Below are 15,139 nucleotides of genomic sequence, written 5' to 3'. Positions count from 1 at the left end.
GTACAGCCTTGGCGTGGTGAAAGGTCCTCTTTAAACAATGGCTTAAGGCAAACCAGATTTGACTGATACGTATCATTCATATGGTTGCAGAATTAATCTTTTTCAATTAGTGGGTAGTATTCTCTGCAACAGGTTGGAACAAGTACTGTTTGGGGCCAAGGTGGTGGTTTCAGAATATGGCACATGTACAGTCCCTAAAGTTCAACATGACAGTTGTTTGATGGACAAACATTTAAAAATACTTTGCATAAATAGCACGAGCGAGCATAAGAAACACTGTGATATATGTTATCAGATAGAAATGCCTCTCTCTCCAACTGCAAAACTACGTTCACTCTAAAACCTATGCTAAATTTCATGTTGCTAGAACAGGACGGTCAAAACCTCAGAGAGGTGTCATACCACGACTCACAACAGTAATCTATAGAGAGGGGAAGGAGGAGGAGAAGCCATTGAGAGAGTGGACATACAGAACGTTTCAGACGACAATAATCTTTGTATCTCACTCCACGTGATTTATTCACATCAATGTTAGTCAGTCAGTACTTCTCTATAAGGACTATCAGTGGCTATAAGTCTGATATATGCAAAGTTTGACAATTCAGTTGTTCAATCCATCGTTGTTGTTCAATCCATCCTATTGTCCTGCGTCTGCTCTGTACAACACTTTGCTATCTGTATACACAAGAAAGTAATTGGAGAAGAGCAGCTCTTTACTTTTGTGACCAGTATATAGTAAGAAATGAGAATTTAGTCAAAACCTGTTGATAATGTGCATGGAGTCACCAACACATTCAGCGATACAACAGCAAAGTAGCTTGGTTTGAAAGTTTTGGTACCACAAAAGAGTCCCAGCATTCCTTCCAAAAAGTGTGTTCTGATTCACAGGCCTATGTGATCGATAGAAGAGTCCATTTATAAAAAGTACATATATAATTGGAGAGTCTAGTAAGGCAAGTACCCTTAAAACGACAGTTTTCCTAGATTGTAGAAGCAGGAACTTTCCCTTGTACTGGTCTAGCTACACACAAAGGGGCCATTGAATTAGTAAAATTCATAGAGCTAGCCAAGTCTATCTGGAGCTGTTCTGTTGAAGTGTACCCAGGATAGGAACAAATGAGTCTTTGTTCATTTTTTTACTACCATTCTAGAACGGTTACTGGAAAACTCAAACTCGGGATCTGTTTTGCAGCCTGGAATTATAACAAGTATACCAACATGCAGATTTACTTGCAGGAAGATTTGTTTGCACTTACTTCACCTGTTGCCAAAGTGTAACCCTTATAAAGTACAGTGATAGATCATAGACTGCTCAGATCAATCACTGATAGAAATAGCAAAGAGTCTTTAGGGGTCCTCAGACCTGGAGAGACTATGCAGCAGTCATTGGGACAGGCATTAAGTGCACTTTCAGTCTGTCACTATCACTGAAGAACGCTGCAGCTAGTCTCCTCAGTGTGACGTGGCTGTGTGAGAACAATAGACTGCATTCAACACCATGAAAAAAGTCATAAACGTCCTGGTTTTCTTTGAAGGAACACTAAACCAAACCATACCCATATTGTTTGTCAGTCATGCCAAAATCTTGTTCCAATCCAATAACCCAATAGTGGTTTTCTAACAGCTTGTTAAAATACGATTATTACAGGTTTACTTGTAAAATTGCACTCCTATGAAAATTATATTACATATTTTATTATACAGCTTCCCAAAATTTTAAGTTACGTGATAGAATACAATTAACAAACAAGGATAATAAGTGTTCTGTCACTAGTCCTGAGAAGCCCAATGTTGTATATCATCTGATAAGTGCTGTCTCTGGAATGGCTGAACAGATCTGGAAAAGCAAAACAGCAAAATGCTGACAGATATTGGCCCCATTAGTGTTTCTACAAATTAGAACCTATTAGCCAAGGTGGTAATAACACTGCATGTCACACAGCACATAGAGACACCGTGCCCAGAGAAACCACAGTGTTGATGTAGGGTCTATTAGCGAATAGTGCAGTAACACTGTGGTTTCTATTGTTGTGTTTTTGTGTCAACAGATTTGGATAAAAAAAACCACCAAAATGCTTAAAGTGGCAGTGCCTATCAGACGATGTAGATCAATGGACATACGAGACCTAGTGATAGGTTCCCCTCAAGTGCAACTTCTACATTTTCAATAATAAAATCACTGCACAAGGTAACGGTAGCGGGTCTCAAAAAAGCAATTTTTCTTTATGAATTTTCTACATTTAAAGTTCCTTTAAAGGGATTCTACCACTAAAACGCTGTTTTGTGTGCTTTAGACGTCGGAATAGCCTTTAGAAAGGCTATTCGTCTCTTACCTTTAGACGTGGTCTCCGCCACGCCGTTCCTTAAAAATACCGGTTTTCTTCTTCGTCAGCTCTGATACCTGCGCAGTCCGCTCTGCCAGCAAGACACTGGTAGAGCCGACTGCGCATGCCGGCCGGCGGCCATATTTTCGCAGGCGTCAGGGCTAACGAAGAAGGAAGACGACGGAGAAAGGGAGGATGCAGCTGAAGAAGAAGGTGTCGCTGGAGCGGGTTCTCGGGCTGCAGTAGGGACGCCCCCATCGCTGTTTGAGTGCTGGGGCCCGCCCTTATTGCTGCAGAGAACTCATTAGCATACCGGTAAAAACCGGTATTTCTATGGAACGGCGTGGCAGACACCACATCTAAAGGTAAGAGACGAATAGCCTTTCTAAAGGCTATTCCGACGTCTAAAGCACACAAAACAGCGTTTTAGTGGTAGAATCCCTTTAACCACATGAGGACCGCCGTACGTAAATTTACGGCCTCATGTGCTGGTACCTAAAGACCGGACTATTGTCAAAATACGTCCGGCCTTTAGGTACCTTTCTGGCGGGGGGAGGGGTGCGGGGGGGACAGGGGTTAGGTGTTACTAACACCTAACCCCTTCCTCCATAACGTCCAGTCGGAACTCAGTCCGACTGGACGTGTTAACCCTTTCGATCGCGCCGTGAAACATCACGGCGCGATCGAAAGGGATCCGCCGATAATTTAAAGTGATCGGCACCCCCCGCGGCGAGATCGAGGGGTGCCGATGTCAGTAACAGGTAGTCTGGGGTCTGGCCAGTGACCCCAGACTACCGGAGCCCCCACATACCTGGTGATCCTGCCAGGCGGTGGAGGAAGTGAGCGATGTGTCTCACTTCCTCTGCAGCTTACAGGACACGAGCAGGCTCATGTCCTGCTCGTGTCCTGTCTGCTACTGTGCTGAATCAGTTGGTGCTTTCATCAAAGCATCAACTGATTCAAGTGTCCTAAAGGGACACATGAAAAAGTAAAAAAAAAGTTAAAAAAAAAAAAAATAAAGTGTATGAAAAAAGTAATAAAGTTCTAAAGTCCAAAAATCCCTTTTTTTCTATACAAAATGAATTATATAAAAAAAAGCACTAAAAATTAAAAAAAGCAATGCATATTTGGTATCGCCGCGTCCGTAACAACCTGTACAATAAAACTGAAATAATATTTAATGTACACGGTGAACGTCGGAAAAAAAAAACGGAAAAAACTCGCCGGAAATAATGATTTTTTGCCATCTCATCCTACAAAATATGCTATAAAAAGTGATCAAAAAGTCATATTCACCCCACAACAGTGCCAATAAAAAGCGCACATTTTCCCGCAAAAAATAAGCCCTCAACCAACACTGTCAACCGAAAAATAAAAATGTTACGTCTCAGAAGATGGCGATGCAAAAAACATTGATTTATGTCCCCATATGTGTTTTTGTTCTGCAGACTTAGTATCGCATAAAAAAATAACATAAATGAGGTATCGCCGTAACCGTACCGACCCGCAGAATAAAGGACACATGTTACTTATGCTGTACGCTGCATGGCGAAAAATTTAAAATGTAAAACTCAATGCAGGATTGATTTTTTTTTTTTTAATCCAGCAAGAAAGAGTTAATAAAATGTAATCAGTAAGTTGTAGGCACCCAAAGATGGTGTCATTACAAAATGCATCTCATCCTGCAAACAACAAGCCCTTATATGGCCACGTCACCAGAAAAATAAAGAAAATATAGCATCTAGCAATGTCAAGGCAAAACCCCCCAAAAATCGCCAAATTATTAGAACACAACTGGCTGCGGCAGATAGGGAATATATAAGCTGTGCGAGCGAATATCAGGGGACACCCCAGATTTACAGCTTATGAGCGAAAAAACACCAGAAGTGACCCCCAGAGTGACTCCCCCAATCATAGGAGCTACTGGGACATAGTAGGGAATTTGGTGTCTGCAATGTCCTCCGCACAGCTTATATATTCCCTCTTCGCCATCCGCTGTGCAGTGAAGTCCGGGATACTAATACTCACTACACCCCCTGATAAATTCTTTGAGGGGTGCAGTTTTCAAAATGGGGTCACTCCTTTGGGGAATCCACTTTTCTGGTACCTTACAGGCTCTACAAACATGACATGGCGTCCAGATACCAAACATCAAAATCTGTACTCCAAAAGCCGCATCGCGCTCCATCGCTTCTGCGCCCTGCTGTGCGCCCAAACTGCAGTTTATGACACATGTATGACACTGGTGTACCCAGGATAACGGACGTAATGTCATATGTGGGTATAAACTGATATTAGGGCACAGCTGGACGCAAAAGGGAAGAAGGGTTATTGGGTTTTTGGAGCACAGACGGTTTGGTTTTTGGATGCCATGACACTTTTGTAGATCTGAAACGCCAGTAAAGTGGAATCCCCTGATATGTGACCTTATTTTGGAAACTACACCCCTGAAGGATTTCTCCAGGGGTACAGAGAGCATTTTTAACCCCCAAGTGTTGCTATAACTTATTATCCATAAATGAATACGAAGCTGATTGTGAGAGGTGAAAATGACAATTTTTCCAGGAATACGTCATTTCAGTGCGTAATATGTTGTGCCCGCCTTGTATCAGAGATGAACGCTCTAAAAGCTGTTGTGCCCGGGATACCCGCTTACCAGTTTTTGGAGTGTCTCTGCTGACATAAGTTGGGCACAACATATCGGGCACTAAAATGGCGAATCTCTGGAAATTTTTCATTTTTAACTTCTCATTATCAGCTGTGATTTCATTTCTGGAAACTAAATAAATGCAACACTCAAGGGTTAAAAACGCTCGTTACAACACTTCATAAATCCCATCAGTGGGCTGGTGTCCAAAATGGGGTGACATGTCTGCGGATTCCACTTTATTGGCAATTCAGGGGCTTTGCAAAAGTGGCATGGTGTCCTAAAACCAAACTGTGCTCCAAAAACCAAAATAGCGCTCCTTCCCTTCTGTGCCCGGCTGTGCCCAAACAGCCATTTATACCCACATATGGCATTAAGTCCGTTATCCGGGGTACACCAGTGTCATACATGTGGGCATACACCGCTATTTGGGTACCCAGCAGGGCGCAGATGTGAAGGAGCGATATGTGCTTTTGGAGTGCAGATTTAGATTCTTTGTTTTTGGACACCACGTCACATTTGCAGAGGCCCTAAAATTGTCCCTACAAAATGGGGTCACTTCTTGGTGAATTCCAGTTTACTGTCACCTGTGTAGTTTCTAAAATGGGGTCACAATGGGGGGTTTCCATTGTATTGATACTTTAGGGGCTCAGCTAATGCGACATGACACCTGAGAACTATTCCAGCCACATCTGCTTTCTAAAAGCCAAATAGCGCTCTTTCCATTCTGAGCCCCACCGTATACCCATACAGCAGATTATGGCCACATATGGGGTATTGCCGTGTTAAGAAGAAATTGTGTAACAAACTCTGGGGGGCTTTTAATTCTTCAGCTACTTGCAAAATTAAAAATATGGCGCTAAATGGACGATTAATTGGAAAAAAAAGTAATTTTTCATTTTTACGTCCCATTGTTAATAAAATCTGTGAATCAGCTGTGAGGCCAAAATGCTCACCAAACCCCTAGATAAATTCTATGAGGGGTGTAGTTTCCAAAATGGGGTCACTTTTAGGGGGTTTCCACTTTATTGGTACACTAGGGGCTCTGCAAATTCGACATGGCACCTGAAAAATATTCCAGCAAAATCTGCCCTTCAAAAGCCAAATAGCGCTCTTTCCATTCTGAGCCCCACCATGTTCCCATACAGTAGATTATGACCACATATGGGGCATTTCTGTGTTCAGGAGAAATTGTGTAACGAACTTTAGGGAGCTTTTTTTCCTTTATCCTCTTGTGAAAATGAAAAATTTGGGGCTAAATTGACAGTTTGTTGGAAAAAAAGTAAATTTTCATTTTCATGTCCCAATGTTAATAAAATCTGTGAAACAGCTGTAGGGTCAAAATGCTCACTCTACCCTTTGATATGTTTTGTGGGGGGTGTAGTTTCCAAAATGGGGTCACTTTTAGGGGGTTTCCACTGTATTGGTTCTCTAGGGGCTCTGCAAATCAGACATGGCACCTAAAATTATTCCAGCAAAATCTGCCATCCAAAAGCCAAATAGCGCTCCTTCCATTCTGAGCCCCGCCATGTTCCCATACAGCAGAATATGGCCACATATGGGGTATTGCTGTGTTCAGGATAAATTGTTTAACAAACTTTGGGGGGCTTTTACTCCTTTAACCCCTTGTGAAAATGAAAACTTTGGGGATAAAGTGACATTTTAGTAATTTTTCTTTTACACATTCCAATGTTAGTAAAATCTGTGGAACAACTGTAGGGTCAAAATGCTGACTATACCCCTTGATGAATTCTGTGAGGGGTGTAGATTCTAAAATGGGGTCACTTTTGGGGGGTTTCCATTGTTTTGGTACGCTAAGGGCTCTGCAAATGTGACATGGTGCCTGAAAATTATTCCAGCAAAATATGCTGTTCAAACACCCAGTGTCACTCCTTCCCTTTCGTGCACTGCCGTGTGCCCAAAAATCAGTTTACACCCACATGTGGGGTATTTCTGTGCACGGGAGAAATTGTATAACAAAATGTGAGATGCATTTTCTCCTTTAACCCTTTGTGAATGTGTTAATTTTAGGTCTAAATGAATGTATTAGTGAAAAAAAATGAAATGTCTAAATTTGACCTCCATATTATTTTTATTCTTATGAAATGCTTAAAGGGTTAACAAACATCCCAAATGCTGTTTTGAATAATTTGAGGGGTGTAGTTTTGAAAATGGGGTGATTTATGGGGGTTTCTATTATATAGGCCTTTATAATTCCTTTCAGAACTGAAGTGTTCCCTAAAAAATTAGTTTGAGGAATTTTCTTGTAAATCTGGAAAATCGCTGTTACACTTGTAAGCCTTGTAACATCCAAAATGAATTAAAAGACGATCAAAAGATGATGCCGATATAAAGCAGAGATATGGGAGATAATATTTATTCATGTATTTGGATGGTATGACTATCTGCCTGAAAAGCAGAGAATTTCACATTTTGAAAATTGCAATTTTTTCCAAATTTCCATCAAATTTGCTAGTTTTTTTATAAATAAATACAAAAATATTGATTAGTGTTTACCACTAACATGAAGTATAATGTGTTACGAAAAAACAATTTCAAAATCACTTGTGTAAGTTAAAGCGTCTCAAAGTTATTGCCATTTAAAGTGACACATGTCAGTTTTGAAAAAAGAGGCCCGGTCCTTAATGTACTTCTGGGCCTGGTCCTTAACCGGTTAATGGCCTTCAATACAATGCAGCCATTCATACCCTAGAAATGGTGCATTAAAATACGATTAAAAAGAACGGCCATTCAACTGGTTACAATGTTGTCAGGGTCTACAATTTAAGCTCAAGCTAAAACCCCATCTCTACAACATCAAACATATATTTTTCTATCTTGGATTACATACTGCAAAATGACTGGTACATCACAGCTTCCTGCTAACTAGCATTAATACTACCTAACAGAAACTCCATTGCAGATCTGGATGTAGCCTTAATAATTTGCATTATTAATTTTGAGGCCCAGATCACATCTGCGCATGGGTTTCCATTCGGGGAGTCCACTTGGGGACCCCCCGAACGGAAACCTAATCCGCATAAAAAAGCCGTTACCTAAGGAAACCCGCAGACCCCATAGACTACAATGGGGTCCGTGTAGTTTCCGCTCTGTTTCCACACGAAAAATGCTGAGAGAAAAGTGCTGCTTGCAGGATTTTTCTCTCCACATTTTTCATGCGTAGAGGGGATCGGGATGGCCTGAACGCAGATGTGAACTGGCCTTAAGTAGTATTTGACAAATACAAACCTCATGTATTATTAAAACATGCAAGTCTATGGGCTTCAACTTTCAAGCGATCATATTTCATTGAAAAAATACAATTTAAGGGCTAGTTCACACGGGGGCAAGGAGGCGGATTTTGACAGCGGATTTCGCCTCAAAATCCACCTACATAAAATGGTGGTCTATGGAGACCACTAGCATTCTTTTTTTCAACATGCCGATAGCGGAAAAAAGAAGCGATTTGCCCTTTCTTCACTGCCCATTCATTTGAGTCGACTCCGGAGGGGGAATCCGCGACCGCGACGGTCGTGGCAGGCGGGTTTTGACCCGAGAGTGACGCGGCTCCCCAAAATCTGCCCCACCTGCCCCCGTGTGAACTAGCCCTAAGATGAATAAAACAAAACAAAAAAAATCCATAACACTCACCATCTCTATTGAGCCATAGTTTCTTCTGCCGGTAAAGCAAGAGTTTATTATGTACATAAGGTAATAGAAACTTGATGCACCAGCTTTCCACGCCCAACTTATTTTCCACCAGTACAATAGGACTGCGATTAAATTTAGCTTCTGGACAAGGGATTAAACCAATTTCATCTCTGTGGAACAGACAAATATTCACTTTAATTTGAAACCAGTCTACAGATACCCATCAGGGTGATTTCATAAGGCTTTATTATTATTTCATTATTTTTAAGCAGTTTTTTTTCCCCTGTAGTTAAAAAAAGACAAAAGGACCTTCAATCAGGGCTGAGCAGTTCAATGACATACATCATCTCATAGGTGATCTCACTTCGAACATATGGGTTTCGTTTATCCAATCTGTTCAGCCATTCAAAAGATATAAGCCTTTTAGTGTCCATGCAGACTAGAGCATATTAAGCCAAGGTAACACCGTGGTTTCTCTGGGAGAAGAGTCTGTGTGCTATGTTATGCAGTGTTACCTTCCACTTGGCTAGCATACCCTAACTTGAATCAGCAATAAAAAGGGTTTATATCTTTAGAATGGCTGAAAGAATTTTGGAAAACAAAACACCAAGATGCTCAGGTTGACATCAGATAATGTAATTCACTTGGCTTTTCATACCCAGTGACAGGTCCTCTAAAAAGTCAAAACTGAAATTTGAAACATTTTCTTTACTGCTAGGTTTTGTCTTTAAACGCTGAATGCTCTAAATTTGGCTTTTTTAGGCTAAGGCAGAAAAGTTGCTTTTTTTGTTGCAGATTTAGTGTTAGTGTTTTATTAAGCAAAGATCAGGAGTGGCTGTGAACTTAATGGAAAATATAACTGCAGTACTTTTTACACTTCTCCAGTCTGCTAAATCCACTCATAACTTTGGCTCAAAATAACACAGCAAGGTCTGTAAAATTAAAAAAAAAAAAAAAAAAAAAAAAATACTGCAGCTAACAAAAACCTGCTGCACAATATTTTTCATTACGTTTTTGCTGCATTTTTCTGCTCATATTAAATCTATAGGAAAAATATTCACAGGTAAAATTAACATGCTGCGTTTCTCAAAGACAAATTAATTTTAAAAAATTCACCTGATCTGCATCATTTTTTCCCCCAAAATGTGTGGATGGGATTAGCCAGAATCTCATTCACTTAGCTGATACTGTAAAACACAGCATTTTTTTTCTGCTTTATTTTTACGGCAGCCAAAAACATTGCATTTCTTTTCACCTAAGGCCAGGACCCAACATTGTTAAAACTCAGCATTATGGCTTACCTAATTGATGTCCTTTAGGTTAGACAAAATACCTCTTTGATTTTTACATCTCTATTTCCCACCCATAATTAAAAGGGTTGTCGAGGATTAATATATATATACACAGTATGTATATGTATTTTTTTTATTTTTCACCTTTCCCTAGTGCCTCCCAGAACAGTCCAGTCCTGCTGATCCATTGTTTAATTCCAGCAGAAGTCCCCACTGCACGTGACCACTGAGGCAAATCAGTGAACGAGAACAAGGGGCCCAGGATGTCACTGCTGGAGAAGACTTCCGCCACAAGAAAACATTAGAGCAGAGCTGGACCACGCTGGGAGGTACCAAAAAGCACCAGGGACAGGTGAGTATGTTTATTGTTTGTACCTCCCGGTCTAATTAAACAAAAAAAAAAGTTTTATCCTGGACAAACTCTTTAACCCTTTCCCGAACTCCACCGTAACAGTACGGCGGATGTCAGGTATTTAAAGAAGACCTTCATGCATAGGCAGTTTTATATATCACTAGAAAGCCAACAGTGTGCTTTGACTGAAGCGTCATTTTGCCAGGGATCGCTGGCACTTGGAGCGAGCTCTGTGGCCAGCGTTCCATTACTTTATATTGTAGGCTACTCTATGCAGTACTGATATTTTGTAATGCGATGATCAGACACCCTGGGGCTCAAGACCCCTAAGAGGTCTAATAAGTGCAATAATTAAAAAAAAATTATAATAAAAAAATACATATAATATTAGAACACATATAAAAGTACTTCAATAATGTAAAACTCATTAGGTATTAGTTTTTGCCTCTGATAAAAATTTGAACAAAAAAAAAAAAAAAAAAAAGATCTAAGCAGTAGACATTCTCCAACATGGTATAAATAAAAAGTATGCAAAAAAAGATGCCCTATACGCCCCCTGTACAGGCAAATATAAAAAAGTTATGGGTGACAGAATATGGCGACTTTAAGATAAAACTTTTTTTTTTGCAAAGTTTTAGATTTCGTTTAAAGGGTTAAAATGTAATTAAAACTATATAAATTAAATAAAGCAATGGAGGGGAGGAATTAAAAATATGACGTGGGGGGTGCTCGGAGGCCCTGGGGAACGTCCAGGGTGCTCTGTGGGGTTAATTTGCATAAAGAAATAAAGCGGTTTATGAAGAAACGGCGGGGACAACTGAAAAAATAAAGATAGCAGTAGAATAGCCTTTTTAAATGTGTTTAGCTCAAAAGCATTTTTCCCAATGATAGACTCCCTTTAAAGGGGTTTTCCAGACAAAATTTTTATTTGGAGAAAAAAAAAAAAAAAAGTCTGTTAGTGCTTTTAATAGGTTATTAAGTACAGCCATATACCTTTAGCAGTGTGTTGAGTGATTTCTGGCTTCTCTGGAAGCTCCTGGAATCTTCTGCATTTGTTTACTGGTGTAACTTCCTGTGTTTCTATCCTACAACTACCATAATGCTTTGCTCCTTCCTCTTCCCTTACAATCACTCCCTGTCTCCCTAGATAGCCCACCCACTACTAACCCTTCCCAACTAACTCAGCCCATTGCTTCCCCTGCTCCACCACATCATACTTGCCTCCTCAAGATGTCCTTATGCACTGAAGGCCTTCCATGCTGCAACCATTATTTTCTCTCTGCATGATTTATGCGGACACCACGCGGAAAACACATAGACCCCATTATAGTCTATGGGGTCCATGTGCTTTCATTGCTCACCACTTTTTAATGTGTTCAGTATTATGTTCAGGGGTTCCCCAAGCGGACTTCCCAAACAGAATACCGAACACAGATGTGAACTAGGCCTTACACGTGTGACCTCTTCTATGCTTGTAGTGATGCAAAAGAGGTAAAATCTCCTGTATACTTCAGCAGTCTCTTCCATGCAGTCTAGAGATGAGCGAGTATTGTTCGGATCAGCTGATCCGAACAGCACGCTCGCATAGAAATGAATGGACGTAGCCGGCACGAGGGGGGGTTAAGCGACCGGCCGCCGTCAAAGCGGAAGTACCAGGTGCATCCATTCATTTCTATGGAGCGTGCTGTTCGGATCAGCTGATCCGAACAGTACTCGCTCATCTCTAATGCTGTCATGCTATGAATCCTGAAAACCCTTTCACAGTCTTTTGCACTTTTCTCCACAGTTTTCCTACTTTTACCCTTGAAAGGTTAAAAGGGTATTCCCATATACATAATCATATCTATATTTGTAGATAATTAAAAAGTTAATCATTTTTGCAAATATAAGTAGTTGAAAATTCTGCAGAGTTTTAAAGATTTTCTCTAACTATGTTAGTGGTGACAGTCTGTTGTCTTGATCGGTTGGATGTAATGGATACGACCACTAATGCAGAACCTTCCTATGGTCTGGGACTTGTCAGGAACCCAGCCATGATTTTCTTATAGTAGCAGAGTCATCAGACATGGACACTACACTTTCTGACCTTAGAAAGTTCCTGCATTCATGATCGTATCCACTGGCAACCGATCAAGATAACAGACTGTCACCACTGAGATATTTAGAGAAAATCTTTAAAACTCTGCAAAATGTTTAATTACTTATATTTGCAAAAATGTTTAACTTTTAATTATGTACAAATTTAAAGATGGTTATGTTCATGGGAATACCCCTTAAATGATCTCCTCAGAGGATAGGGGGCATGTCTGGAAGCTTGTGTACCATAAATCTAAGCAAACATTGCAGAAGAGACAATTTATGATACATAGGCTGCCAGACATAAAAGCAGATCAGAGTGCTGCTACATGGGTATCTGGGCCCCTCTATCTTATGGGCCCTGCTGCCACTGTAACCGCTAACACCCCTATACCACCAGAGAGAAGTTACATCGCCATCCTCACTACCCTCTAGTGTTTGTTTTGTGAAATGGCACCACTCTAGTGGTTTATAGTCCACTGCAAACAAAAGAATAGGACGTGTGTACCAGCAGGGTGGCCGCCAGTGGGTGAGCATAGGTTGTGCCACAGATACTCAGACAGGCCCACTAGGGTTGGCCAGGGGTGACCCACAGCTACTTGCAGGGTAGAATAGCATGCCCTGAAGGTGGGCAGTCACTGACACCACATCCTCTATGGCATATGGGACTGTTTGTGGGTTTACTGGGTAGTCAGGTCTTGCCAGTCATACATGGCTCTGATTCTTACAACCATTGCTGATACAGATACGTGACTATGCCCATCATTATTGTGTGGTTAGAGACTAGTAACCCGGCATTATAGCACAGTCTTATATTACATGTGGGGACAGCTGATCATGAGGAAGCAGCACACATCCTCACACAGGACTGACTCCCCTGAAGGACAGGACACATTGCACACAGCTGAGGAATGGTCGGCACTTCATCTGTAAGTCAGCACCGGTGCCAGATAGCGGCTACTACAGGACACCACTCAAAGTTTCCCAACTCGAGCGGTGCCGGCAATTATTTCATCAGCGACGTCACAACCCTCTATGACGTCACCGCCCCTATCACTCACATGTTTGGGTTCCTGCGGAAAGCACCAGTGATGTCCTTCACCACCCGCTGTACCAGCACCTCCACCTCCTCTTTCCACTCCGCCATCTCCGAGGCTACGGGCGGAGAATCATGCGCTTCCGGGTCAGCCTGACACTCCTCCTATGCCGGGGACTTAACCCTTTGCCGGGTACACAGCGCCGTCACCCGGGAACGGTGACTGCTACTTGGTGTATGTGCGCCCAGCACCGGCTTCTTAGTATTACCTCAGCAGCTACACAGCCGCTCTCTACGTTTACTGTCTGCACTCGGCAGCATGAGGGGCATGTTTAGGGTTAGTGCTCTGGGGGCGACAAGGAATATGGCAGCTAGCTCCTATTCTAAACCAATACCCTTGCTAAGGTTAGATGAAAGATTCATTGAGAGGTCGGAAATCCAGCACAATGTACAGATAAGGATCTGGTCTCCTATGTGGGGTGCAGGCTCCATCTCCCATTCTATTGTTTTGGCTGTGGACAGAGAACCCAGATCAGACCCCCTAAAAACAACGACTAAGGCTACACATGGCAAATTGCAGCAGAAAAAAAAAAAATTCCAGTGCCCCAGTGATGGAAATCCTATTCCCCAGGTGACCACTGAGAGCAATCCATAGCCTCAGCGGTTGCTGGAGAGGGACTGTTCGCTCACATACGTCACTAGTTACCTACCAGCGGCCGCTAAAGCCACAAATTGGTCTCAGCAGTCATTTGAGAACAAAATAAAAGTAAACAAATGTGATAGGATGCGTATATAAGTCAGCACTATCCAAAAATAGCGTTATTCTGTATGGTAAACACGCAAAAAAGACCAAAATGTAATAGAGATGAGCGAACAGCGTTCAATCAAATATCGAGATATTCTATTAGAATTGAATACCATGCGGCAAATGCAGTAAAGATTCGTATCCCCTCCCACCTTCCCTGGCGCTTTTTTTGCACCAAGAACTGTGCAGGGGAGGTGGGACAGGAACTACAACAATGTAGGCATTGAAAAAAAAAATTGGAAAAAGCCATTGGCTGCCGAAATCAGGAGACCTCCGATTTATAAGAATAGTGACCGCCATGTTTGTCTCATTTGCGGCTTGGAGAGATAAGGACAGAGATCTGCTGAGGGCTACGGAGGGATTAGCTTCTGCTAGGCAGGAAACCTGAAGAACAACAACAGCTCTTTTCAGAGCTATACTGCAGGAAGAGGAGTCCATATACACTCAATCCAGCTCTCCATGGTGTGTACCCCCAAAAACCTAAGTGGGATACACAGCAATTCAGTCAGGTTATATACGCTCAATCCAGCTTTTCGTCGGTGTATACCCCCAAAAACCTAAGTGGGATACACAGCAATTCAATCAGGCCAAATACACTCAATCTAGCTTTCCTCGGTGTGTACCCCCAAAAACCTAAGTGGGATACACAGCAATTCAGTCAGGCTATATACACTCAATCCAGCTTTTCGTCGGTGTATACCCGCAAACACCTAAGTAGGATATACAGCAATTCAGTCAGGCTATATACGCTCAATCCAGCTTTCCACGGTGTGTACCCCCAAACACCTAAGTGGGATACACAGCAATTCAGTCAGGCTATATACGCTCAATCCAGCTTTTCGTCGGTGTATACCCCCAAAAACCTAAGTGGGATACACAGCAATTCAGTCAGGCTATATACACTCAATCCAGCTTTCCACGGTGTGTACCCCCAAACACCTAAGTGGGATACACAG

At 41.8% G+C, this 15,139-nt stretch overlaps 1 protein-coding gene across 1 annotated transcript in view; it reads right to left on the bottom strand.

Moving 5' to 3' along the window:
• PTAR1 (protein prenyltransferase alpha subunit repeat containing 1) overlaps window positions 1–13,531 on the bottom strand; it is a 46,095-nt gene extending 32,564 nt beyond the window's left edge. Inside the window, exons 1-2 of the mRNA XM_075279095.1 lie at window positions 13,404–13,531; window positions 8,623–8,792 (exon numbers count right to left, since the gene is read on the bottom strand). Coding sequence (XP_075135196.1) covers window positions 8,623–8,792; window positions 13,404–13,489 — 256 coding nt within the window. The 5' untranslated portion in view covers window positions 13,490–13,531. The remainder of the gene's footprint in view (window positions 1–8,622; window positions 8,793–13,403) is intronic.
• Between the last annotated feature and the right edge of the window lie 1,608 nt (window positions 13,532–15,139).

Source organism: Leptodactylus fuscus, chromosome 1, assembly GCF_031893055.1.
Source record: "Leptodactylus fuscus isolate aLepFus1 chromosome 1, aLepFus1.hap2, whole genome shotgun sequence".
Taxonomy (NCBI): domain Eukaryota; kingdom Metazoa; phylum Chordata; class Amphibia; order Anura; family Leptodactylidae; genus Leptodactylus; species Leptodactylus fuscus.
This window is presented reverse-complemented; position numbering and strand designations above follow the sequence as displayed.